General features: G+C 40.6%; 5 protein-coding genes, 2 long non-coding RNA genes and 1 other non-coding gene across 15 annotated transcripts; 6 read left to right on the top strand and 2 right to left on the bottom strand.

Moving 5' to 3' along the window:
- Nucleotides 1-26: 26 nt before the first annotated feature.
- Nucleotides 27-7,642, top strand: LOC107270277 (nose resistant to fluoxetine protein 6). Of its 3 annotated transcripts, none has more exons than XM_015745143.2 (13): nt 27-337; nt 425-635; nt 3,158-3,369; nt 3,435-3,655; nt 3,730-3,818; nt 3,946-4,139; nt 4,468-4,634; nt 4,791-4,959; nt 5,043-5,242; nt 5,312-5,444; nt 5,516-5,705; nt 5,784-5,926; nt 6,007-7,496. In XM_015745143.2, exons 2-13 carry the CDS (start codon nt 425-427, stop codon nt 6,529-6,531), a joined length of 2,454 nt encoding a protein of 817 aa, XP_015600629.1. In that variant the 5' UTR covers nt 27-337; the 3' UTR covers nt 6,532-7,496. The 3 variants fall into 3 exon arrangements, with proteins under 3 accessions (XP_015600629.1, XP_015600628.1, XP_024943408.1); XM_015745142.2 differs by having other exon boundaries at nt 422-635; XM_025087640.1 differs by lacking the exons at nt 27-337; nt 425-635 and adding an exon at nt 1,918-2,951 and having other exon boundaries at nt 6,007-7,642.
- Nucleotides 4,056-12,648, bottom strand: LOC107270288. The gene is made up of 3 exons (XR_001538288.2): nt 12,526-12,648; nt 12,187-12,363; nt 4,056-4,180 (listed from the first exon to the last, which is right to left on the bottom strand). It is a non-coding gene; the product is annotated as an uncharacterized LOC107270288 (long non-coding RNA).
- On the top strand, nt 7,298-10,047 carry LOC112494735. 3 transcript variants are annotated; one of them, XM_025087645.1, is made up of 3 exons: nt 7,298-7,424; nt 8,058-8,375; nt 8,728-10,047. In XM_025087645.1, the coding sequence occupies exons 1-3, from the start codon at nt 7,328-7,330 to the stop codon at nt 8,772-8,774; spliced, it is 462 nt and encodes a 153-aa protein (XP_024943413.1). In that variant the 5' UTR covers nt 7,298-7,327; the 3' UTR covers nt 8,775-10,047. The 3 variants fall into 3 exon arrangements, with proteins under 3 accessions (XP_024943413.1, XP_024943414.1, XP_024943412.1); XM_025087646.1 differs by having other exon boundaries at nt 8,723-10,047; XM_025087644.1 differs by lacking the exon at nt 8,728-10,047 and having other exon boundaries at nt 8,058-8,694.
- Nucleotides 12,649-13,509: 861 nt separating the features above from the next.
- LOC107270283 (heart- and neural crest derivatives-expressed protein 1) lies at nt 13,510-16,966 on the top strand. 3 transcript variants are annotated; one of them, XM_025087643.1, is made up of 5 exons: nt 13,548-13,642; nt 13,771-14,479; nt 14,552-14,698; nt 14,793-15,388; nt 16,398-16,966. In XM_025087643.1, exons 3-5 carry the CDS (start codon nt 14,617-14,619, stop codon nt 16,527-16,529), a joined length of 810 nt encoding a protein of 269 aa, XP_024943411.1. In that variant the 5' UTR covers nt 13,548-13,642; nt 13,771-14,479; nt 14,552-14,616; the 3' UTR covers nt 16,530-16,966. The 3 variants fall into 3 exon arrangements, with proteins under 3 accessions (XP_015600641.1, XP_024943409.1, XP_024943411.1); XM_015745155.2 differs by lacking the exon at nt 13,771-14,479 and having other exon boundaries at nt 13,510-13,642; XM_025087641.1 differs by having other exon boundaries at nt 13,524-13,642; nt 14,190-14,698.
- Nucleotides 16,967-18,726: 1,760 nt separating this feature from the next.
- LOC107270290 (heart- and neural crest derivatives-expressed protein 2) lies at nt 18,727-20,716 on the top strand. Its single transcript, XM_015745170.2, has 3 exons — nt 18,727-18,862; nt 18,937-19,487; nt 20,586-20,716. Exons 1-3 carry the CDS (start codon nt 18,853-18,855, stop codon nt 20,706-20,708), a joined length of 684 nt encoding a protein of 227 aa, XP_015600656.1. The 5' UTR covers nt 18,727-18,852; the 3' UTR covers nt 20,709-20,716.
- Nucleotides 19,371-23,169, bottom strand: LOC107270293. 2 transcript variants are annotated; one of them, XR_003060477.1, is made up of 9 exons: nt 23,079-23,169; nt 22,700-22,935; nt 22,497-22,603; nt 21,947-22,423; nt 21,637-21,858; nt 20,796-21,545; nt 20,530-20,702; nt 19,548-19,907; nt 19,371-19,473 (listed from the first exon to the last, which is right to left on the bottom strand). It is a non-coding gene; the product is annotated as an uncharacterized LOC107270293 (long non-coding RNA). The 2 variants fall into 2 exon arrangements; XR_001538290.2 differs by lacking the exons at nt 19,371-19,473; nt 19,548-19,907; nt 20,530-20,702 and having other exon boundaries at nt 20,723-21,545.
- LOC107270291 (PBAN-type neuropeptides) lies at nt 22,269-23,722 on the top strand. The gene is made up of 3 exons (XM_015745171.2): nt 22,269-22,407; nt 22,678-22,914; nt 23,010-23,722. The coding sequence occupies exons 1-3, from the start codon at nt 22,332-22,334 to the stop codon at nt 23,231-23,233; spliced, it is 537 nt and encodes a 178-aa protein (XP_015600657.1). The 5' UTR covers nt 22,269-22,331; the 3' UTR covers nt 23,234-23,722.
- On the top strand, nt 22,496-22,594 carry Trnay-gua. Its single transcript has 2 exons — nt 22,496-22,532; nt 22,559-22,594. It is a non-coding gene; the product is annotated as a tRNA-Tyr (tRNA).
- Nucleotides 23,723-24,242: the final 520 nt, after the last annotated feature.

Here is a 24,242-nt window from a genome sequence, read left to right as displayed (position 1 = left end):
AATATTATATACATATAAGGGAGAAAGAGATAAATAAAAGTGCTAATTAACGAAAAACCGACCAGAGTGATAATCTTATCACTTATCATCTTATCTTATCATCTTATTGCGAGTCTACTCACGAATAAGTATCTACTCGCGATACTCGCGAGATAAGTATCTACGCGAGTATCTACTCGCGGCGCAATTCTACGTTGTCGGTGCTTACGGAAATATCTACCCCCGTCATATTCACGATTCGTGCAATATATAAGCGACCCAGCGATTGCTACCATGAACAGTTCAGTTCTCATTAGAATTGTACCTAACGGTATGCCGAAGGAAGATTATTAGCGTGGTGAACATTTTTTGCATCTTATTTTCAGTTTGAAACAAAGCTTAAGCAATATACCATTATAAAATACGATATATGTATATATAGTAGATGAAAGAAGTAGCAACGAGGATGTATTGGTTAAATTTCACCCTGGGATTTTTGCTGATGAAAATTTCTGCTGCCGTCAGACCAGAAGTGACGCTTCTTAATGTCCTGGGAAAACCTTTTGCTCCGGTGAAAAATGCCTCAGCGAAGTGTCTACAGGATAGTGCACTTTACCTCGGAGCACTGGAGCAATATTCACCATGGGCATTGCAAAGTATGTTATGATCTAACAAATGGTATTTATAGTAAGGATTTTTGTCAGAAAATATCTCATATCTCCAGTTAACGCAATATTTCAATTACATATTAGCAATTTAAAAAATTGCTGCCCAAGAATATAATTGGTCTAAATCACCTGTTGTGCTTAGTTCATTTTTGAGTTTAAAAATGTAAATACCGTTATACTTGGATTTATCATATCAAATCAATTATTGCTAGTTGAGCAAACGTACCCCTTCATGTTCATAACGCACACGTTTAACGATTAAGAACGTTTATCTAAGGAATATTTTTGATATGCTCAGAGAATTAGACCACAAATTCCTGGACATGAGCATCTCTTTCACATATTATTGGTAATACGAATGGTAAAAAATTGTCTACCGTAAAAGAATAAAATGGTCGCTCAAATTGTGGATGATGAGTTAATTCCGAATAGGTGAACAAATGTGCATGTTATTTTTGCACCTAAGATAAACATAAACCTATAGTTGGTAATTGTCACCGAAGAGAATAATAGTGCGTGACGCAATTACACGCATAGTCGGTTTATATGCGTCGTAGGAGGTCTAACTGAGTCAGTAAGGAGTAACAATGATGCCGATGACCGTCCTTGTGTCTCAGAAATTGACTGGCGTCATCGAAAGTCAATCGGCTGATGTTCGATTTTTATGTTAACAATGACTTCTCGTTCAGATTATATATTAACAATGGCGATACATCATCAGTGCCATACAGCATTCAATTGCTCGATTCCAATAATAAACGCAGTGCTGCAACATTTAAGGGAAATAAGAGAGATTGCATTACTGTCAGTATATGCATATACATCATAGAGATTGATTGAGCATACCATATGAATTACATTGCTGTAGTGATAATCACATGGAAAATCTTCAGACATAAGATACGTGAAACATGAAAACATAAAATATATTTCTAAGACTTCCTCACGTGCTACGGAATACAAACAGGAAATTCTGTATCAGCATTTAAATGTACTGTGGAATCGAGAAGCAAAAAGCAGTGTTTATGGTGATGGAGATGCAACTTAACACTTTGCCGGCCGCACATTTCTCGAGTCGCCGTTGCGCTGCCGCCGGCGAGATGAATCTCGCAAGTTCTACTGCTCTCCAACGGTGGTATTTATGCAATCGTTCGTAACATAAGTAGTTGCAATGTAATTATTATTAGAGAAGGCATTAAGGTAACTGTTACAACATTTTTATTGTATAAACTTATATTTTTAAATTATTACTTAAACATTTTACTTAAAAAATTTAACCCTTAGGATCCATATTCTTTTTTTGTGTGATAAATTTTAAAGCATTTTCCTACATGCAGAGGAATGTTACACGAAGAACACATATGTATATGCGGTTGAACTTCTTTTCTTTGCAGAAGTGCAGACTTTACAAGCTGCACTTTACTTTACTTTTATTCGGAGGCAGCGAAAGACAGTGTCAAACTAATCGAACAAGCACCCGCTTCGATGTGGCCGGCAAAGTATTTAAAGAATTCAATAAAACACAATCTGGTAAATTGGGAGGGGAAAACAATTGAAACCACAGTTCCCTGTTTGTCAAACATTGCTCTGCAACAATCTATCTCCCTACACAAACATGGAAATTAAGCATCACCGCTGGAGAAAGAAAAGTCACGAGTACGTGATAGCGGCGGATAACGGTTGGCAAAAAAAAAGTCACGTATACGTGACAGCGGCCGGCAAAGTGTTAAGCAATATTCAATTTTATCATGCTGATATTTATTGAGGATTCATTAGTGCCTCTTCGATTAAATGTCATTGACACTAGATTACAAATCATCATTTATCATTAAAGGAACCGTAGTATAATCATTATGCAATATCAGGATCTCAGATAAATCTTGATATCCACAATTTAGTATCTATTCCGTATCTAACCTAGAAGTACGGTCTTTAGATAAGAGTCTGGCGTCGGGCAATAAAAATGTTAAAAATTATTGGGAAAATACTGATAAAGTATATAATCAATAACAAAAGTAGAAAAATAACAATGGATTTAATTTTTCGTGCACAGTTATCCTTATCTTTTTCGATTTCACAGCACTTCATTTCAAATTATAATCAGCCTTTGAATACATCAAATTATTTATTATATATTGCATAGCAGTAATGCTCAGCAATGGGTGTAGATATAGTTTTAATCAGCTGTGATAACAATTGTATTGTAATAGTGATAACCGTTATGGTAACTCCGTCAAGGTCCAAGCGTGGGACTGGATACACTTTGTGAGAAGTGCATTTGCATCTTCCCTGATATGATCCCTCGTAAGAGCCACCCACGAGTGCCATTTTGGATTCCCAATTACGATTATCTTTCCCTGGGACACTTGAATCATTTGAGCGCACCAACTACAGCGAGTCAAGGCTACGGCTTGATTGTTTTACTCACATCTTTTTGACTAGGGAACATTCAGTCTGTTTATCATTCCCTTTCATATTCTTTGATTTCATTTTATTTCTTTATATTTCAGTGTTCGATTCCTCGGCAAAACTATCTCCTGGTGTGATTACTGGAAATATCAAGCAGCTTGGTAATTATGACGAGTGTCTTAGCGTGGAGACCGGATATGACTTCATTGGACAAGCCTGCAGCGTTACTGTACAATTTAAATTTCCGGAAAATCCAGTGTCTGTGGATGATCTTGATGCTAGAGATCTTTTTAATAATGCCGCAGTGGCTTCGGTTCGTATATATTCAAGAAACTATATTTAACATACATTCATATCTGGAAAATAAATAATTATTAGGGTATGCCAAACGCGATATTGAAAAGACCTATGATATTCGAATGGTTGTGGTGCGTGCCGTCTACCTGTAATTATTCTGAGATATCAGCTGCGTTGAATCTAGCCCTTGATCCTTTAAGGGTCAAAGATCGGATAGAGATGATGGTATCGGTGGATGAGCATTCTTGTCACACCTTAAATACTGATAAGAGATTGTTAGATCAGTGGGACGTTGCTTATATGTAAGAAAAAAAATATTTTATATCTAAAAAGTAAAGATGCACCTATTATTGTCTCATTGGTAGTCCTTTTACAGATCCATCCTGGGTATCTTCCTGGTAATCGTAATCACGAGCACAACCTACGACGTGATAAAAATTAGGCATCAAAGCAAAACACGTAAAGGTAAAAGGCATTTACATAGATTTAGAAGAGTACTCTGATTAAATAGAGCATACATACGCCATATACGTAAATCAATTATATCACATACAGCATCCCTGGAGTATCTTCTTCTGATACTTGATTACAGACAGCAGAAACAGCATCCTCACATCATTTTCAATTTACACCAATGGCAAGAATCTTCTGAACACCAACAGACGTGCAGACTCCATAACCTGTCTTGATGGCATAAGGTTCCTCAGCATCTGCTGGGTCATATATTTACACACCTACTTCCACCAGATATTCAATCCCAAGCTGAACCTGACATCAGTTTTCTGGGTAAGGGATTTGAGGGAATTGAATAGAGAAGAACATAATATCTATAGAAAAAAAAATGCAAAGATCACTTGTCAAGGCTGAAAGTGCATTGATGAGAGATGCAAATTGATGTTCGTAGCATTATCGCCCTTGAGCGCTGACATTCTTAGTAAGACTTATATAAATGATAAGAAATATTAATTTCTCAGATTAATATATTATAAGTGATTTCCGCACCGATAATCGAATTCTCGTTTGATATCAAATAATTCCCTTACTGAACTTACAGTTTAGTAGGGATATGTCGACAAATATTTAATGTAAAATTCATGATTTATTTTACTTTTAGATGATTGGAAGCTTCCGCGGTATTTTTGCATTCAATGGGAATGTCGCTACGGATAGTTTTTTCCTTCTCAGTGGTACATTGCTTGCTTATACAAATTTCTCAAAGAAACAGAAGAATCCTGATAAGACATTCGATATACTGAGCTTTTATGTTCATCGATATATAAGGTGAATTTTGGAAACACGTGCTAACGTGGTATTACACCTGTTGAAATTTCGTGATTTATGAAAAAAGTGTCAAGCAGATGCATAAACACTCATAATGTATGATAACCGAAGCACGTGTAAAAACATTATGAGAATGTATGAATATCTTTTACACAGACTTACACCAGCGTACGCAATGGTGATTGGATTCTATGCGACACTTTTTTACAAACTTGGAAGTGGACCCTATTGGAATAAGTGGATAGCCGCATGTACAGAGCCATGCCGTAAGAATTGGTGGACAAATTTACTCTATGTGAATAATTACGTAATCGATGGTCAAATGGTAGGCATGGGTACAACTAATAAGATTATTAAAGTAAAATTACAATTGGATAATTTAGATATTTTATCAATTGGACTTTGCAGTGTCTTGACCAATCCTGGTATCTCTCTGTGGACATGCAACTGGTATGGCTGTCACCCATTTTTCTGTATCCTATGTTAAGATTCAAAAGAAGCATATTCTTCTGGAGTATTCTCGGTACAGGCATATTGATATCGATACTTGTGCCATTCTTTATTACTTACTATTATGAACTTCCTGGGACCATGATCTATACAATGGAGTGAGTTTAATTTTTTAATTAATGTAAAAGTGATGTAGCATCTATTTATGTGACATTATTCCTCTTTAGCTTATTTGACGTCACCAAAGTCTTTGTCAAAATTTATAAGAACGTATACACACGTGCTGGGCCTCATATCATGGGTTTGGGACTTGGATATTTACTATGTAAAACTCGTTCGCGATCCTTAAACATTCCTAACGTATGTTAATTTTATTGAATACATTTTCAAAGTTCGTATAAATAATATTTATGAATTTCTTTTCCTTATAGCGCTATGTGATCGCTGGTTGGTTAATCGGAATGGCTTCCGGTCTTGCCGTTGTTTTTGGACCATACAATATGTATAAGTATGATTACGTTTACAATAAAATTGAAGCCAGTTTCTACGCTGGATTACATAGACACGTATTTGCACTTTTCGTAGCTTGGATAATATTTACCAGCGTTCATGGTTACGGAGGTAATTAAGGCGACTTTAATGAAACGAATAAAATATCAATGGAATCTTTACTCCAATTAAACATTTCTTTTTTTCAAGGTTTTGTCAATCAATTTTTATCATGGAGGGGTTGGGTACCATTAAGCAAGTTGACGTACTGTATTTTTCTCTGTCATTTTATAATAATATTATATGACTCAGGAAATACCAGAATATCAAGTAATTTCACCACCTTCACCGGGGTAATTGTCATAATTATTATCTTCCATAGTGTGGTACTTCATGAAATTAAAAATGCTCAAAGTTTCAAAATCCTTTTCAGACAAATACTTTTCTCGGCTATCTCGTCCTATCCGTAATTCTCGCAGTAATCCTGCACCTCTTCTTCGAGGTGCCATTCATTACTCTAAGTCGCATTCTAACGAGAAGTCTGCATCGCGGCATAGTTCCTCAAGGAAGCAGGAAGACTTTCGAAAACAACGGCTCTGACGATACCTTGTACAAATCATGGAATGACACAAGAATGACAGCATCACAAATATACACTACCGAAAGTACAGACGCAGGACGCAGCAGTCCTGATTATGCCAACAATTTTTTGAGAAATGTCAACAAAGATTTTTATGTCGACAAGATCGAGTGTCCCAGGAACCAGGAGAACCCCTACATCTCCATCATGGGATCCACCCATTCAAATAGCAATACTCTGTATGCATTACAAGGATTGCGTGAGCAAGAAAACTTTGACACCAAAGTCCGTAGAGAAAAGAGGGAATTACACGAAAGAGACAGCAATGTTACGGCGGGAAAGAGCTTCGACAACAAAGCCTTTGAGGACACATCTTAGCTATAATGAACTGCCGAAATTTAATTTTAAATAATACGTCAAAGTTGTCGCCTGTAATTTGTTAATAGAACGCGAGAAGCGATTAAAACTTAATGCGTGCGTAGGACAATGAATTTATAGATTTTTAATAGAGAAAGGTATTACAATTTATAATAATTAATTAAAGTACCACTCTTGAAGAGGTGGCTAATATATCCCAATAGCCGGGGAACAGTGATGTAATGATTAAAAAGACCTCTCTCAAGTATTTCAATGTAGCTCTTGAGGTGATCCTGTGTGTAGATGCCATCTCCGCGTCTCTTGTAATCTATTCCATTTAGCTCCTTAGAAGGGTTGTAGAAGAAAGTGAAGGAGAGAAAAAGAGGATAAAAAAAGAAATCCACGAAGAGTCTTGGCGTTACTGGCCCGTGTCCCTGTTTACTTAGGCTCTACTGGGATTTAGACCCTTCGTGACACGTCTTCCACAGGGATGAAGACACCAGGAGGCAACAGGAGGGACGCGGCTAAGTAAGTCGATCTGCCGACAATGAGTGGCCTGTCCTCTCCTTGGAAGTAATGGATACTCATCCTCGTGGAAATGACCTTAACAAGAAATCTTCTTCGCGGGAAAGATTCTCTTTTTAAAACCAATGTCAAAATTACATCGCTGGACCGAAAGGGATGCTGCTCCTTGGCTTTGGCCACACGTATCGCTGGACGGATCAGGACGAACTAAGAGATGAATTTCTATTAGCCAGAATATAATTCCAAGTGAATTGAACTTTGTGGGAACGTTGATGACATCATTAAAGTCAGAATGGAGTCGTTCGAGGGTCGCGCCTCCTGGTGCCGCACGTGCAGACGACACTCTGGGGACATCAATAGATATTGTTGCGTGGGAAATCGCAGAAAAGGTAGCTAGAAACTTCAGAAACGTCTCCAACTCTATTATAATACATTATAATAAATCTGACACGACAGGTAAATCTCGTAACGCCAACACTTCCTTCTTTCGTATAGTACGTTACGCATACTTGAACTCTCCGTACTATATATGTGAATATAAAGTATTATCCCTATAAAGTAACCATAAAATAGAGTAATACGCCTACTGCAATAAATCTGAAATAGAGAAACGTCCTTATTTACTCATAAAACTATCCCTGGATACGTTATGCGGTTTTGTTCCCCGAATGCATCTCATTATTAATATAATTCTCAGTGACTATCGCTATAGAGCGATTCAAAAGGGATGTTACGGATGTCTGGCTAGCACATGCTCAGGACGTCCTGCAGCGAGGAACAAACGGATAGATTTCACTTATTGTCCCTGGTTTCTGTGACATCTGCAAGGGCCAGTATTACGGACGAAGTTATGAGGGGCTTGTTGTTTTCTACCCCCGCGAAAATTGCGTCACCAGTAGACCCCACTAAATTGTCCATTAGAGAAACGACAAGCCGATAAACAGCATCGAATCAAGTCCAGCTATCAATGCGGAATACGTGTGTCCAGGAATATGTAATAAGAATCCTGTTGCATCTTTCAGGCGCAATGGACCTGGCGCTAACGGAGGTCAGGGACGTCTTGGCGTCGACCTCCCTTGGCGACCTGACCATTGTCCTCTCGTGTCACCGAAGAAAACCTCCAGGAGGAGCACGCGTCTCGCACGACCTGACCCTAATAAACTGTAACCGGAGTGTCGGACAATACGACGGGTCATCCAGGGACGATATAGTTGGACAGGAAGGAACGATGATCTGGTACACACGTGGACATCCTACTATACGGGAATTTAGTACTGAGGACAGCTTGAATATCCTATACCAAAGGAAAAGGGGAAGCAATGGAAATGCAGGAGGCACTTGTACTATTTTTTTTTTAATTTTCTTAAATAATTCAGGGAAAATTCGAGGAGCTCTTACTGGGACGATGACACTGAGATAAATATTTGTCTTCCTAAATAGTCTAAGCTGTATCAGGTCAATTCGCCACTTAACTTTTTGAAAATGAAAGGGAAAAAAGGCATATGGCAGAATAGCACATGTCCCTTATATAAGCAAACCAAGTATGGGGATCTACCATGAGTGACCTAAAGATCAATGTATTTATTGGCAAGATCAGATGACCTAATAAATTTAATGAGATCTATATTTTTAATTTTATCCGGTCTCCGATAGTCCGATCATTAATAAAAAACATATTGTCATGCAGAGCAGCGGTCAGAGAATGGAAGAAATTGCTGGTGGATAAGTGTGAAATATGAAGAGGGCCAAAGTCAAGTGGTTGCATATGAAGAGAAGGACGCAAAAGGTTGTCTACCTACGTCAGAGTGCATGGATTTGTGCGTCTGCGTCTCTCTGGACCGTGGTGTATGAGAACGCATGGAACTCGTAAATCGTATCGAGAGATCGGCCTTACTGGCGCCATCGCAACTTGAGTTCCACCGGTCCACCCTGGGAGCCGACGGACCTTCTTCTGGAAACAAAGCAGCTAGAGCCAAAAGTCAAAGCCAGCGAAATGCCCTTCGCTGGTACCCCCATTTGCGTCCTGGTTCGCTGACAGTTATCCGCTGCCAAGTCGTTGACAGAAATATTGGCAGTCACTGCCAACAGACAAGCCTGAGCTAACTGGGCCAGCCAAATCCATTCGAGCTACTAATGTTATCAGGAAATAACCACTGAAAGAGTACAAATTTTATAAAATACATTTAAAAAAAAAAACCTCTGTCCACTTTTAAAGTCTATGGCTATATTGACTTTGGATGTTCATCCCTGAAATTGCACCCTTGTCCAATTCCACATAATCGCAAGGGTTATAATCGAGAATTGTGTCTAGTGATCAGGACACATCACTCTTATCACGAGCTCTAAAAAAGGTACTGTGCAACAAGGGGCCAGTCGAGATAAGAAATAAAATAGTAAGGACTGTATGAGCTTAGCATAATAGTAGCAATAGTAGTGTAGTAGGGATAAAAGTGAGTGTTGTATATCGTGTAAGAGATCCCCATGACGTAGTGCGACGCCCACCATGGGGAACAGAAGTGTAATCCGAGATGCGGAGGGCGTCGCCAGAGATTCGCCTCTTCGGCTTCCTGGCAACGAAGCGTTTCAACGCTGTGACATTAGCGCCAGGTCTGGGAACATTTTGAAAAGGGGAGAGCAAATTTATCAGAATTCTTTTTGGCGGTGGTGTAACTGTTATCCCATTATTCTAATATAAGATCTGGCCAATCGGGAGCGGCAGTGCATATTGATGGTAACGGGGTCGACAGTGGGGTCGGACTTTTTGCCAAGGGCACTCGAGTAGCGCGGGTGCTACCCTGGGAAAAAGGGAGATAAACCCACTTAAGATTCTAAGCTAATTTAACTTAAAGTCAAGTCGACGCTGTTTTCAGATTCTTTCACTCTAATTGCCCCATTCGGTACATATAGTATAGCCACAAGTAACAGAAATCTCTATATATTAATATCTTAATGTGAATTCCTTGTATCGGTGAAGATTCGCGATTGAATTAAATAAAAATTCGTATGCTTCAAAGACCTTGTTTTTTTCTATGTAGCATAGAGTAACATATGTAACATATAGGGTAGAGCTATATTGTATAGTAAGTCACTCGGGCGCCATAGATGAAATATGATACTCGACAATTTTATTAACCCAGATCAGGGATGATTTATCCAACAACGGGCCACTGTATATACGGTGGACTTTTAGAAACAAAAAGGGTTTGTTTATTATTCCGACAGTTAAAAGTAGCCGTTTCACGGCCGGCAGTATCTCCCTTGAAGTTAACATCAATATACTGTATGTATTGGAGAGATAGCAAAGGGATTTCACTCTACAAATTGGTCTCTTATTTCCGTACCCTTTTTTGTCTCATCGAATTAGAAAAAAAAAAATCTCACCAACATTCGACTCCCCGAATAAGCCCCAAATATTTCAATAGAAACATCCTCGTACTTTTGTCGCTTTTCTTTTTTCTCCCGAAACTCTCCCTCGGCCATTCATTCTGTTCTTATACGCTGTCTCTTCCACAGTTTAAAATCCTGATCCTTTCATGAATGAAGATCGAGACCAGGTCCATAGTAAGCAGAGCGTGTGTACGATACGTATAATATACAGAGGACACGTGTACGGACGAGGTGTTTACATTAACTCCATGAACAGAACAGAGCAGACCCACCCTGGAACCAGGAGGCCAGCACACGCCACCCACGTTCACTGAAGCACCTGCCATAACTGCTTCCTTCCTGTCCCTGACTCGATACATAACTGGTATTTAATCATGCCCCTGAGAGCCAGACCATGTCCATGAGTACTGGCTGACTAATTTCTCATAATAGGAGAAAAAAAATAGAAAAAGATAAAAGGTTCCCCGTTTGGCAAGATATAACGACAGTCGATGCGACTTTCGACCAATAGCAATGATACGTGTGTGACGTACGGTACACATGTCGTATGGCACTTTTATGGAGGATGCACGAGACTTTGGATTTTCTCAAAGGAATTTCAAAGTTCCTCTCATCTGCTTCAACGATTTTTAGGATTAGAATGTAACCTTTGGGTACTGCGTTTGACGTATGGAAGCCTCCATTAATACTCGGTAACGCAATAAACTATATTTAGGTGGCGGCGCGGCGTACGTGGTATGATTTGATATCTTGGTGGAAGACCACATGGCCCATTCTCTCTCTCTCTCTCTCTCTCTCATCGGTTCTCCTTGCTCACCGTAATACCATCAAGTCTAACCGTTTACCGTGCTTTGACTCACGACGAAAAATTCCGCCATTTCTGATTCCGATGCTGTTTCGCATAATTCAATGAAACTCAATTTCATCCAGCATGATAGGACTCTGGTAAGAATAAAAATAATGATGTATAATAACGCTCGAGTCAAGGCGCTTCTTAGTTACTTCATGTTAAATGCAATAACAAGAGTGTTCCTAGCGAGTTTTACGAGTTTTCGAGAAGTTTCTGAAGAGTTTAGATACGAGGTGGCAACATTAATGTTCATCGGACCGTAATAAACGACTAAGAGCATATGTGGTCCACTGCTTCTCTCTCTCTCTCTTTTCTTTTACAACTTCTTTCCCATAGGATAGACCAGAATTCTTGTAGCTATGTATTTACTAACTAGTAGCCACCAAAAAGATACTACTCTTGTTTCTTATGTACCTTTTTATGATCTCTCGAGAACAGCCCATTCTTTTATATATTCTCGAGAATCCATCATGTCGAACATCCATATACTCGCGGAATGGCATAAGAATTGTTGTTTTTCTCAAAACGTGTCTCAACCTTTCTGTCTCGCAAGAAGAAATAAAAACAAGAGTTCGCGTGCTAAGCTCGTGCTGGTATAATGCCGCGAGGTGCGCGCGCCATCTCTCGTTAACGCCGAGACTCACTCTCCCCTAATTATTATTTTGTACGGTTAAGTAGGCCATTTTTTCTCTCTGGTTTTCCTCGGTTTATCCCTACCGTGACAGGCTACGGCTGTCATGAAAATCGGATGTAAAAACAGAAGGTGAGACGTTCTGCGCAACGTCGCAAGACAGCCTAACGTGGATTTATTTATTTTCGCGAGAACGATGACAACGTCCTCATCTTCGTCCCGTCTTTCATCTCCGCTATATTCTACGCCTGCATGTATCCTATATAGTATATAAACGAATTACCGTTTCTAAGATTTTTGAAGAATTCCTTGTAGCAGCCAGGATCGTTCATTCATAACTTTCCCATTCATTGCTGTGTAGGCTCTGGTATACATTGGTGTAATGGCTCATCTGGTTATAGAGGGGTAGTTATTATTACTGGAAGGGTTGACGATCCTGTCTCATAAAAGGATTTCCTTCCTGTGCGACAAAAAAAGCAATCCCTGGGAAAATTTTTGACATAACCTATAACGGTATTTTTATATTTTTATTCCACACTCACAATTCAGTCTACCCATGCACCGTATAGACTGTTCAAAAAGGGCTACCTCGTCATATTAAAAGTTAGGTTAGACTTCTTACCGAGCAGAATTTTATCCATACAACTTTCTTCCGTTTTATCCTTGGAACCTGCAGCATCCCAGGATCGTTCCTTGTTCCAGAAGGCCTCCTATACTCTGCACTCTCACTCTTTCTCCACTTAACTATCACGATCATTACTTAATAGATATCGCGAGCAGGAGGCACAGGCGGCATCACCAGGACTCGACAGATAGCGGCACGTTATTATCGGTATCCTGGTGCAGGATACCGCATTCCAGAATCACTCACTTTCTTCAGCAGACACGCCAGAACACTCTTCGTTTGACAATCCGCCGACCCTTTAGAGAAAAGCTTTCACTCACCGCCATAACCTCACTCTTTACAAAAGTTCACTTTTTACACTCTCCACTAGAAATCCATCGATGCACTGTCGCACGTCCAATCCAAGGTATCGCGTCTTGTGGATTTCAAGGTATTGTAATTTCTGTAATCACGGTATTAAAGAGAAATTTGTATCTTCCCTTGTGTCAGGTATCAAGTGTCCCAAGAGTTGTCTAGAGTCAGAGAGAACTCGTAGCTCATATTCCATGCTGCAGCCTGACTCCGGCAGTCGGATAAGATCAAAGGATGAAAATTAGTCGGTATTCAAGTGCTTCTTCATTCACGTTACGTCGGCATCGTCGGCATAGACTTATTTCTTTGAGAGAAGCATGAGTGCCACTGACTCTCGCGTGTTTCTAACTTCAGTGCATTCGCGTGTTCAAGATGGCCGCCATCAGAGAACTTGACATTTGCGCTGGTTTTATCAGTTCTAATAACTAGCACCACTAGAGACATTTGAGTAAATCAGAGGGAGAATATTTTTTCTTAATATTTTCCTTCTATCGTTGATCTACCTTAATCTTATCGTTTGTTCCATTACAGTGACATTATGTCTCGCACGGCCTGGCGCATATTCTCTCAAAGTGAGATCCTGTCTAGTTGTCAGAAGGGTGGAGAAATAATTGAAATCTCGTGGCGTCTGGCCTTTGTCCCACCACGTACCAGACGCTTTCTCCTATCTCTAATTGTCTTATTTATTGCTCAACATTACTGGTTACTTCTCGAGCTTCCCCATACACGTGGATAATGTAAGGACGCGTACCTTTATGGTTAGGTAAGTCTGACACGGTGTATCGTAGAATTAACTGAACGATTTACAAAATTTAATTGGCTTAACCTATATAAGATTCCCTATTATAAAATTGATGGACGCGAGATACGCATCTTTATTTATGCCAGCAGGTTTTTCGGTTTTAAAATCAACCCCCTGGGGATTGCTACCGTCTAGCCCTGTCGGAACCCGACACTCGGTCGGCAGAAAACTTTTGACAGTTTTTCTAATGTTTTTTTCTTCTCCCGTTCATCCACCAGGGAAAAGACACGAGTAACATTTTGTATTTTTTAAGAATTCGACAAAACTGACTAGCAAAGATCCTTCCAAGTGTTTCCAATCGATCAAACTGCATTGAGAGAGACACGAAGAGCCTCTCAAATTTGTACCATCATTTTTTAATAAGAATCTAAAGCTCACGCTATTAATAATATTTTTGTGGAATAAAAAAAAAATCGATTCTCTACAGCTTATCTTAAATTTTGGTTAATCTATCATCTAAATCATCCCTCTCTCCAAGAGCTGAGAATTCAATTTACTAATTGAATAGCATTCAGGGGCGTAGAAAGGGATATGCTGGGGGGAGCACGAAGCCCCGCCAGTGGGTTGGGTCTACTGGGTATCCACCCAGATCATAAACTTAACTCGTGTAAACACTTGTGGTACGGAGATCCAGAGCTCGATCCCACATCAGTGTCATTTCGGCAGCACCCACATACGCGCACGCGTCATTAGAAACCCCATAGAATTTTGAGATCAACTCTCCGTACCCCTGGGGCCCTCGTTAGGAAGGGTTGTGACAGTCTGTGGTGTCTATTGTGTACTGTGGATAACCGTAACGTAAGACAAAATATTATTAAACACCCTAAATGAGCAGAAACATTTAAAAGAATTCTGGAATTTCAATTTTAGAATATATCATTCCGTGAGAGTGCACCGTAAAATTTATATTAAAAAAAAAATATAAATTATAAAACATGCTTGGTGGATACGAAGCTCAGGCGGATTATTATCCGCAGTGGCATCAACCTTATAATTACGTCACGCAACTTCCCTACGGTCAGTTATCTTTATATTAAATATAAATTGTCATGAGTATAAATCATTAGGAGAATGGCAGTGAGGTGACGATGGTGTTTGTGATTTCTTGCAGGTCCAATGGGTATGGATACGGATGGACAGTCTGGATACTGGTGCGCCGATTCAGGTATCTCTGGAGGAAGTTCAGGCGCCGGAAGTCCAGCAGCTTCCACCCCGCCGCTCATAGAAGAGATTGGTATCCAGGATTCCCATTTCTCACCGTCCTCCTCATCATCGTCTCATTATACCAATCATCAACAGTACGCTCATCCTATTGGAAGTCAATATTCCAGTATGGTTTATCCACAAGCGACGGATACTCTGGGGAGACAAGAGTACCAATCCAATCCCGTGCTCCAGCCTGGCAGTATCCAGCATCTCCACGGTGTCCGCGAGGGGATGATCGTGAGGCCCAAAAGGAGAAACACGGCAAATAAAAAGGAACGGAGACGGACGCAGAGCATAAATAATGCATTCGCTGATCTCAGGGATTGCATTCCAAATGTACCTGCTGATACGAAATTATCAAAAATCAAAACGCTCAGATTGGCAGCATCCTATATTGGGTATTTAATGGCCGTACTGGAGAGCGACGAGGGCGAAGAGCCGCAGACTTTTAGGGCTGAAATATTGTCGAATGGACGGCGAAATAAGGCCCAGCAGAATCCGGTGAGTTATCTCAGAGCTCAGTTAATATTATTTTGGAGTTCTTTAGGCGCGTGAGAGACGCTCGATGGACTCTTTTTAAAAGGAGCCTGGAACGTCACACTGTTTACGCCATAATCTTCCTGGCCACTTCATAACTTCTGAGCTTGTCCCACGAGAGAGGAGAGAACAGTGACGAAGAGAGACGGCTTTGGGTCTCGATACTCGGAAACGTCAGAATATTGGAATGTTCTTGCTCTATTTATTTTTTCTCTCTCTTCTTCAAACTGTTTTTTCCTTACTTCGTTACAATTTACGAAATCTGTTTTTAGGAGGATCCCATCAGAAAGTTCTTCTTGCTCGATTACTCAGAGTTGTCGTTGTTTTTTGATTTTTTTCTCTCCTTTCTATTTATTCAATTTCTTCCCGACGGATTATGAGGCGCGTTATGGACTTGTCTTTCATAAACTCCCTATCCAGTAAGCGCATTACGTTAAACTAAACGTTAGTCTCCTAATTGAGACCCCATTCTTAGCCAAAGATGTTACTTAAAAGTGCATTATCGTGCATGATGTCCTGTGAAAATAAAACAATCGTACCACTGCTAGAGACATACAAAATACGCGGATCGGTAAACTCGCGGAATTACAGAGGATTGGCTGCTGATCTTTATGATGAATTTGACAAAAGTACAAATTATCTTGCTACAAAATCCTTTTATTAGGATACAATACTCTCGAGGGGAATGCTGCAATTATTTTTATACTAGAATCCGAAAAACGCGCTGTGAGGTCTTCAGGTAGTCGCCTGAAGCACCTATGATCGAAGGACTGTCACCATTTTTGAGGGATCTAACAATTTTCAAAAATCGTTCCCACTTCCGCGGTGTTCTCAGGAAGCGCCCTTTACTTTTGTGGTTTTCACAATTTCTTCTCCCCAAGAAAACATCCAACCGTGGACCACCACCGATCGTTTCTACGTCAAGAATGTTACTTCCTATGATTTTAATATTTGTTTTTTCCCAATGTTACAGAGCGAAACTTGCACTCAGAGCACATCGAGTTCAATCCTCGAGGAGACGTCAAAGGGCAAAGGTCGCACAGGATGGCCTCAGCACATGTGGGCCTTGGAATTAAAGCAAGAACCGCCAAATCAGATGCAATGAAAATGGAATAGCTATTAGAAATATCAGAACCAAAAAGAAAATTAAAAAAGGAAAACGATCCGGTACCACTGGTGACTTAATACCATAAGAAATATACAAGGATATCCGTAATTGTATAGATGAATGAAGCATGTAAATAGTTTGGCGTATTCTTATTATCAAGATATACATATATAATGTAAATAGAAGGGTTAACCAGAGAATAAGAAGCGCCCGATATTCGTATGTCGCCCGTACACCAAAGAGTATTAATTTCCACGTGGGATCCTGATGAAGGATAGGTCACAAGTCAGGAAATAATCTGAGAAATTGACACGCTATTATTAGGACTCAAGAAATTCGACTTTACCGCGTTAAGAATAAGATTTGTAAAGTTTTGTATAAAGAACGATATTTCCAGCCGAATAAGGATGATAATAAAAGTGTACATTAATTTACATAAGAGTTTTTCTTCATCCTCAAAGATCCTGTCTCGCAACCCAATAATTTTATCAAAGCTTCCTGGTACAGATATTGATACGAAGGAATTAAAACCTAGAATACAACAGTCAGACACTCTAGCCGGCGCCCTACGCAAATTCTTCGCACGATGGGCTATCCTAGCAAATACAAAACATATCGGACAAATATTTGTCGCGATCATTCGCACGCTCGTCATTCACACCGATCGGCCAATCTAAACACGTCGAGTGATACATTGTACGATTTGTATATTGTACCGAGCAACAAAGTTCATCTCAAATGAATAATTATCCAATTAGTAAAGAGGATCCTGTTTGGGTAGTTTGAAAGGTCTCGAGTTTCGATGAAGAAGGTCCCCAGGGTTCATTCTGTCAGTTGATTATAAACATATGAATTTTATATCACCGATCAATGAGAGCTCTAAACGTTTTCTCTATGTCCCTTGACTTCCTTCCATTCTTTCCCTCGAAGGAATTCTATACGATTTGACTGGCCAGGGTCTCCAGCATCCAGTGACCAGAGTCGGATACGTGGGGCCAGGATAAGTGGCACCAGGACTCGCATAACTCACGCGTCCTGGCGACACGAGACTTGTCGTATTAGTCTCGTGTTTCTGCAAAGGTCCTGACGACTGGGATCCTGTAAGCCTAGAAGCCGCTGGTCCAATATTTCCGTCACTGACAAATAGGACCTTCCCGTCGTAGCGCCTCGTGGGCGTCCTTCAGGATAATTGCTGGGTAAACAGGACAGGCCGAAACAAAGGAAATCACAACTACGTTAGTTTTAAATTCACATCGGCACAACGGAATGCAATGGATGCCTGGGATGATCGAAAAGAATTTCGATATTAATAGAATTGAAAGTTTGAAGAATTCTAATTATCATCCGACAAATAATCAAAATTATATAAATAGGCGATATGGTCGAGAGCTCTGGGGCGAGTTTGCGCAAGTGGATCTGAAGGAAGCATAACTATGGCGTCTGGTAGCTGGGAAGTTCGGCCCAAATCCAATAAAGTAATAACCAGAGGCGGAGCTTCCTAAGCAGGCGCAAAAGGGCTCCCAGTTAACTATGAACCACCTTTCATCCCCTACTCTGTGTCCTCCTTCTCACTTGGTACCCTTGTTCCGTCTTCCAAATCCTCAAACAGATATTCTAACCATGGTAAGGTACAGCAAAGCTAATACAGAGGAAGACAGTGATGGCCATTTGTCAGCAGCATCGTGTTCATTAAACTCTCATTAATTACAAAGGCTGGAAAGTCGCCAAGAGCAGTGTCAAAGCATCACCAGGAATCCATGTTTTGACTAATTTTATCATTAGCAATGTAAGCTGTCAAAAGCATCATTATGTATCTTTGAATACATTATCTGCCTTAGAGATATATCTTCTCTATCAATGACATCGTGCCGTATGCAGATGATTTATTGGAAAATTCGAAGCTGCCGCTACTCGGGACACGTGGGGTTGTTTAATTTATGAGCCGTTGTCACTCCTTTAACGGGTAAAATTTCGTCAGTCAACGAGGATCCCGTGGAAGAGGGCACGAGCCATCCGCGAGGGCAGGGCTCGTTCAGGATGGATAGAGATCAGCGCACTTTGTAAACTCTGGCTGTGACGCAGGCCAGAACACCTCCGTAGATTCTAGCATGGGGTAAACACTCACTCGGTAGCAGCAGAAGTTCGCGTTATTCTTAGTAGCCATGAAGACTACCTTCTCTCCTCGATGTCTGATAGCGGAGCAGGCTGCAACGTTGCTTTTCGTGGATTCAGTTGGTAGAAAGCTTTTGAAAAGGCTGGAGGTCTTGGAACAAGTAGACATTTTTTCAAAATTACACAACAGCCTGGAACCATACAAATAATGTTATTGAGTAAGTCAAATATATGCTTTAAAATATATTTCTTACATGTTCAGTGGTTTATTGTAATCCTTGTTGGTTCCCAGGTAGCAGCAACATGGGTATGGATTGTTCCGAAAGCTTTTGGTGTCCCATGGACACGGGACTATCCACAGGGGGTACGTCAGGGACCGGAAGTCCAGGAGTGGCAGGAAGTTCACAATGCTTGGAAGAATTGGGGATACAGGATAATCAGTATGGTTACCATGAAAATTTATCAGGACACTATACCTTGGGATATCGGCAATCCAGCAATCAGAATAATCAGGGCAGAGAGTATTTGACGTGTTCGAGTGGTTCTGTAGAATCGCAATCTACGGCATCCTCTGGGATGGGACTCCTGGTGCGTCCCGTTAAACGTCGGAATACCGTGAATCGCAAGGAGCGCAGAAGGACGCAGAGCATCAATAATGCCTTTGCCGATCTAAGGGATCGTATACCGAATGTACCGGCTGATACAAAATTATCGAAAATTAAAACACTCAGACTTGCTTGTTCCTACATCGGCTACCTGATGGCTGTACTGCAGAGTGACGAGCCGCCCACGTCCTTCAGGGCGGAACTTATGTCCTGCAGTAGACGTGCTAAACAAACAGGGGTGAGTTTTGACTCTATTTAATTTGCACTCTCAGAAAAGTAATTATAATAATTCATTTACCACCCTCTGTATAGTACAGAGAAAAACGTCCTTTCCTATTGGCATCTGGGAAGTAAACATCATCTCATCCCTTTGCAATGCCAGAAACTAATTGTATATGAGGGTGCAGCAATGTGAAGATAATATCGTTCGATCCTTTTCAAGTGTGATCGCTTAGATTGATCCAGAGAGTGGCTCCCTTATCTAAATCACAATCGTCCTGGCAATCTGCTAGCAATTAAGTCTGCACCAGGTTCCACGTCTCTTAGAGTGCAGCGCATAATGGACCCCTAGAGAGTCCACTAGATAACGATTACCAGTTAACGCAGATAGCTGAATCACAGTGTAGCATCAGGAGTTCTTCTAATTTTGTAATCCAGCCTATGAATCAATACAATTTTAAAGAGATTAGTTTTCTCATAAATAAATACCACAAACGATGGTAATACCACTATCTGAATTCCGACTGTTCCGGCGCTAAGGGTGCTCTTTAAAAAATCATTAGGGCCACCGGCACAGCCAGTGTTTATACTTACCACTATAGTTAAACGTTTCCTCCCCTCAGTTGGTCCTAATACCAGGAAGTTTATTTCGCTAATACCAGCAGTTGTACCATCAACATGGAATCGTTAGAAAAAGTACCATGGACAATAGTCTGGCATATTGTACAATAAGGAATAACATGGTACACGTTATAGTATCAGCAACGTGGGAATCTTCCTACGTGAAGTCGAGTCTTCACTTGCAACAGATGTATCAGAGCATGAGGCTCTTACGCGCTTATTCCAAATACGTAAGGAGGAGAGGGAGGAGTGAAAAAAAGTATGAACCAAACGTTTGTTTGCTTTGATAAGTATTGAAGTCCGCGTACCCACTTAGATCTCACTGAAAAACCACTCAATGCATATGGCGTCTTTATTACGCGCCCAATGTATATACGCCTGTATATTATTGTAAGTAGTGACAGGAGGAAGGGAAAAAGAAAGGGTCTGTACATACGAACTTTGTGTAGTCAGGACTGGTGAGTATGGTGTACGAGGCAAATATTCATTCCTACAGGTGGAATGTGACCAGGACGAGATTGGACACTCTGGAGAAGGTGCACGTCGTGGAAAAGGGAGGACCGGCTGGCCCCAGCATGTTTGGGCCTTGGAATTGAAGCAGGAACAATCGGGACTGTAATGAAGAATATGTTGTTTCATTAAAAGTTTTCCTCAATTTCTTTATTATCGACGTTCCACACAGCTGAATTCCATGATTGGATGGTACCTTGATTGATATAGTACGTGGCACGTCAGTGAGACTGCTGCAGAGGCGTATAAATATATGGTAGCAAGTTAAACAAACGGCTAGATACGCTCTCAGGATACGCGTAGGCGATCTAAACAAGATGCCACGGTTGCTCGGAGTACTGAGATATATGCTTTAGTTAATTAATGATACAGTACTATAGAATGTTTCACTTTCAGAGACTGTATATGGTTGATATAGTGATGCTATAGTCATTATTATTCATTTTTCATTGATCATGTATCGGTCTAGGTGTTTCATTTTTGAGGAGAAAAAAATGTAGAATAAATAATGCGTCGGACATCGCATTGTTGGTATCAAGGAGCAGAAATTAAAATCATTACTCCCAGAGAAAGTTATAAAGAGAGGAATACTTCAGAAACAGCTACGCGTCCAACTATTATTAGAACTTTCCTGGTACTCTCGGGTATTTCTTTTTCTTCCCTCTTAAAGACACCAGAGACCGCAGGATGGGCGTTACGTTATTTTAATTACTCGGGCAATTAGAGTTGGGGGTAGTTTTTCAACGCGTTCTACAAAAATCCTTTCTTAGTCCCAAAGTAGGCGCCGGCACGTATAAATTCGGCTGCTGTAATTGGTCCAGGCATTAATCTCAATCCGTTTGACTATTCAGAGACTTCTGTCATTCCATGACTATCGAATAGCACACACGTTCTCTCGACTATCCTCCTGTGCCTTGAGTGATCATTTTATTTTTTTCTTCTCCCTCTGGAAGTGTCTTATATTACTAAAATCTTACAACTGACATTGTGCATCCTTTCAGGGCTTCGATCCCTGTACTTCTGAAGGGCTAACTTACCTAGAGTCGACCTTTATATAGGTAATAGTCAACCTCACAGACTTGATAACTTGATCCCCAAATTGAATTGGATAATTGACAGGATTTAACTCTTCTCGACTGATTGTCTTCCCCCTGGCGCCACCAGGGGATCAGCAAATCTCTCGTTTCATTTATTACACGGTATGGGGTGTGATCGTATGTGACCCTGATAACTGATAAGGACTCAGTTATCCTTGCATCCTAAAACGTAATAAGTAGTACATGGATTATTTATTAGATAACACGACACAGTGTACCAAAACTATCAATTATAGCAACATAATTATACCGAACTTGTGTGGAACCACTGGACTTCGTAAGGGTATAAAATTATAAGGATGACTCTTCTGACATGTTGCTGCTCAGGGATTTTCTCTGGTGGTATTTTTGGTCTCGGTTCTCTCAATCTCATTCAGTATGGGTGACTCGAAGTCTCAATCAAATGGAGACAAATCACGGGGATGTCGAGATTGCCCATGGGGGGTACCTCAATACTTTTGCCTCTCGCTCCTGCTCGTGTACAGTAAACCCTCGACACGACCCACGGAAGTCTTTCTATCGAAAGCCACCCCCCCGCGTGTTACCCCCTGAGATCGCACCACCTATATAACCTGAGGATTTCCCTGTAGCCGACACCACTCGCCCTCGAGGTGCAATACCGTATAGACATCAGTATGATCCTTTTTACCAAGCATCTTTGTGCCGCTGTCAGCTTAGCGCTACTCATTACGTGCATCTCTGCTGAATACGGTGAGTAGACGATAATCTATGTACGATTAATTAGAGTAGATTATTAATGTGCTATCTGAGTATTTCGAATATTCTGATAACCCATGTACCTTCGATAGCTCAGTTGGTAGAGCGGTGGACTGTAGTTGGCTTTGATCATGCGGTAGTAGGCATCCATAGGTCGCTGGTTCAAATCCGGCTCGAAGGATACTTTTTTCTAATTAATAAAAATATTCCCTTTTGTAATAATGCTTTTATAATTGAAGTGAAAGTGCCATTTTGATATTTCAGACACAAAGGAAGTTGACTTCACTGGTAACGGTGGGAGAGCGAATGAGGCCAATGGAGTTTGTTCCGGTTCCAGTTGCGTGAAGAGAACATTTAATGGCGTTTCTGGTGCAATGTGGTTTGGTCCACGATTAGGAAGACGACGAAGATCGGATGAGAAGAGTGAAGCTGATGTAGATGAGATCAACGCTATAGCGGAAGCATTAAACGCTGCACCATGGGCTCTCGTATCCATACCAGGTAAACGAGCAAGTGAAATACCTTAAAGTATTATTTCATTTCAAATTCCTATAAAATAAATTAATAATTGTTATTAAATAATGAAACAATTGCAGAAGGCAAACGTCACGCTATGCAAGTCTTTACACCGCGTCTTGGCAGAGAATTGGCTGAGGATTATTTACTTTATAATTCTTTGAACGGTGCCGCCCAGGGTGGAAGCCAAGACGACGTTGAGCAACGTTCACCACCTTTTGCACCGCGCCTAGGTCGTCGTCTACCCTTCATGCCATCCCCAAGACTTGGTCGTCAGCTTCGTGCCTTTCTACGAAAGGTTTAATCAGTCCAAGAGACGAGGATCCCAGAATGTCTCCAGGACGGATACACGTTGATCGTTATGCAAAATCAATTACCGGGAATGACAAGAAATCTCTCTCTTTGACAATGTGTTGCATAGAAACTGCATGCAAATTCCATTATTTGAGAACCTGGAGAGATTTCCGAAACATAGTAGTACATTAGTGATTGCAGAACATAAACCGAGGAATAACAGGCATATTTATAATATACAAAAGATATGTATGTGAACGTCGATGACGATGACCAACCATTTCCATGCGAAATCCTTTGATACAAAGCCCATAATATTATTCCCCATCCTCATATATTTAAAGCCGTTTACGATAATATGAAGTGAAGGAAAAAAGTTTTTAAACAAAAAACCGTTACATATATCGAAAAGGAGACACACCCAAAGATTATTGATCGAGTGGAGAGACTTCTGTATACATGTTTTACTCAATGGCCAATAAATCTTTTACGAAGGAAACCTCCCACCGATTGCTCGTGTCATTGATTGAAAAATATATACATATATACCTACTCCAGTATCGAAGCAAAAAAGATTATGTAACTTGTTTGTCTGTACGAAATGTATTCGCTGTGCCCACATTGCTCACAAAGTACAGATACGTATTAACGAAAGCATATAGTTTTAAGGATTTTCCGCGAGAAAGAGGAATATGTATAAACGTACTTGGTGTTTCTCTAGTGTCTGTAGGAGGTAGGGAACGTGGAGGAAGGCGGTATAAAATAATCCGTGGACCGGAACCTGCTACAGGGCCATGTGGTCTCTCGCTGCGAAGACGATGGAAGTCGGTAGTCATAACCGTAAAACCTGAAAACACCAGCGTCAGATACCGCGAAGGAGGCTAACGCCATCTTAACGGACGTTCAAACCCGCTTTAGACTTTCTACCGGCGTCGTCAGTTGTACAGAGACGCCAAGCGACGCCAAGCGACGCCAACCGACACCAAGCAACGCGGATACCTTTACGTTAGAATATTTAT

Source organism: Cephus cinctus, unplaced genomic scaffold, assembly GCF_000341935.2.
Source record: "Cephus cinctus unplaced genomic scaffold, Ccin1 Ccin1_scaffold0715, whole genome shotgun sequence".
NCBI classification, from domain to species: domain Eukaryota; kingdom Metazoa; phylum Arthropoda; class Insecta; order Hymenoptera; family Cephidae; genus Cephus; species Cephus cinctus.
Note: the sequence above shows the minus strand (reverse complement) of the source record. Positions and strands in the feature narration are given on the sequence as shown.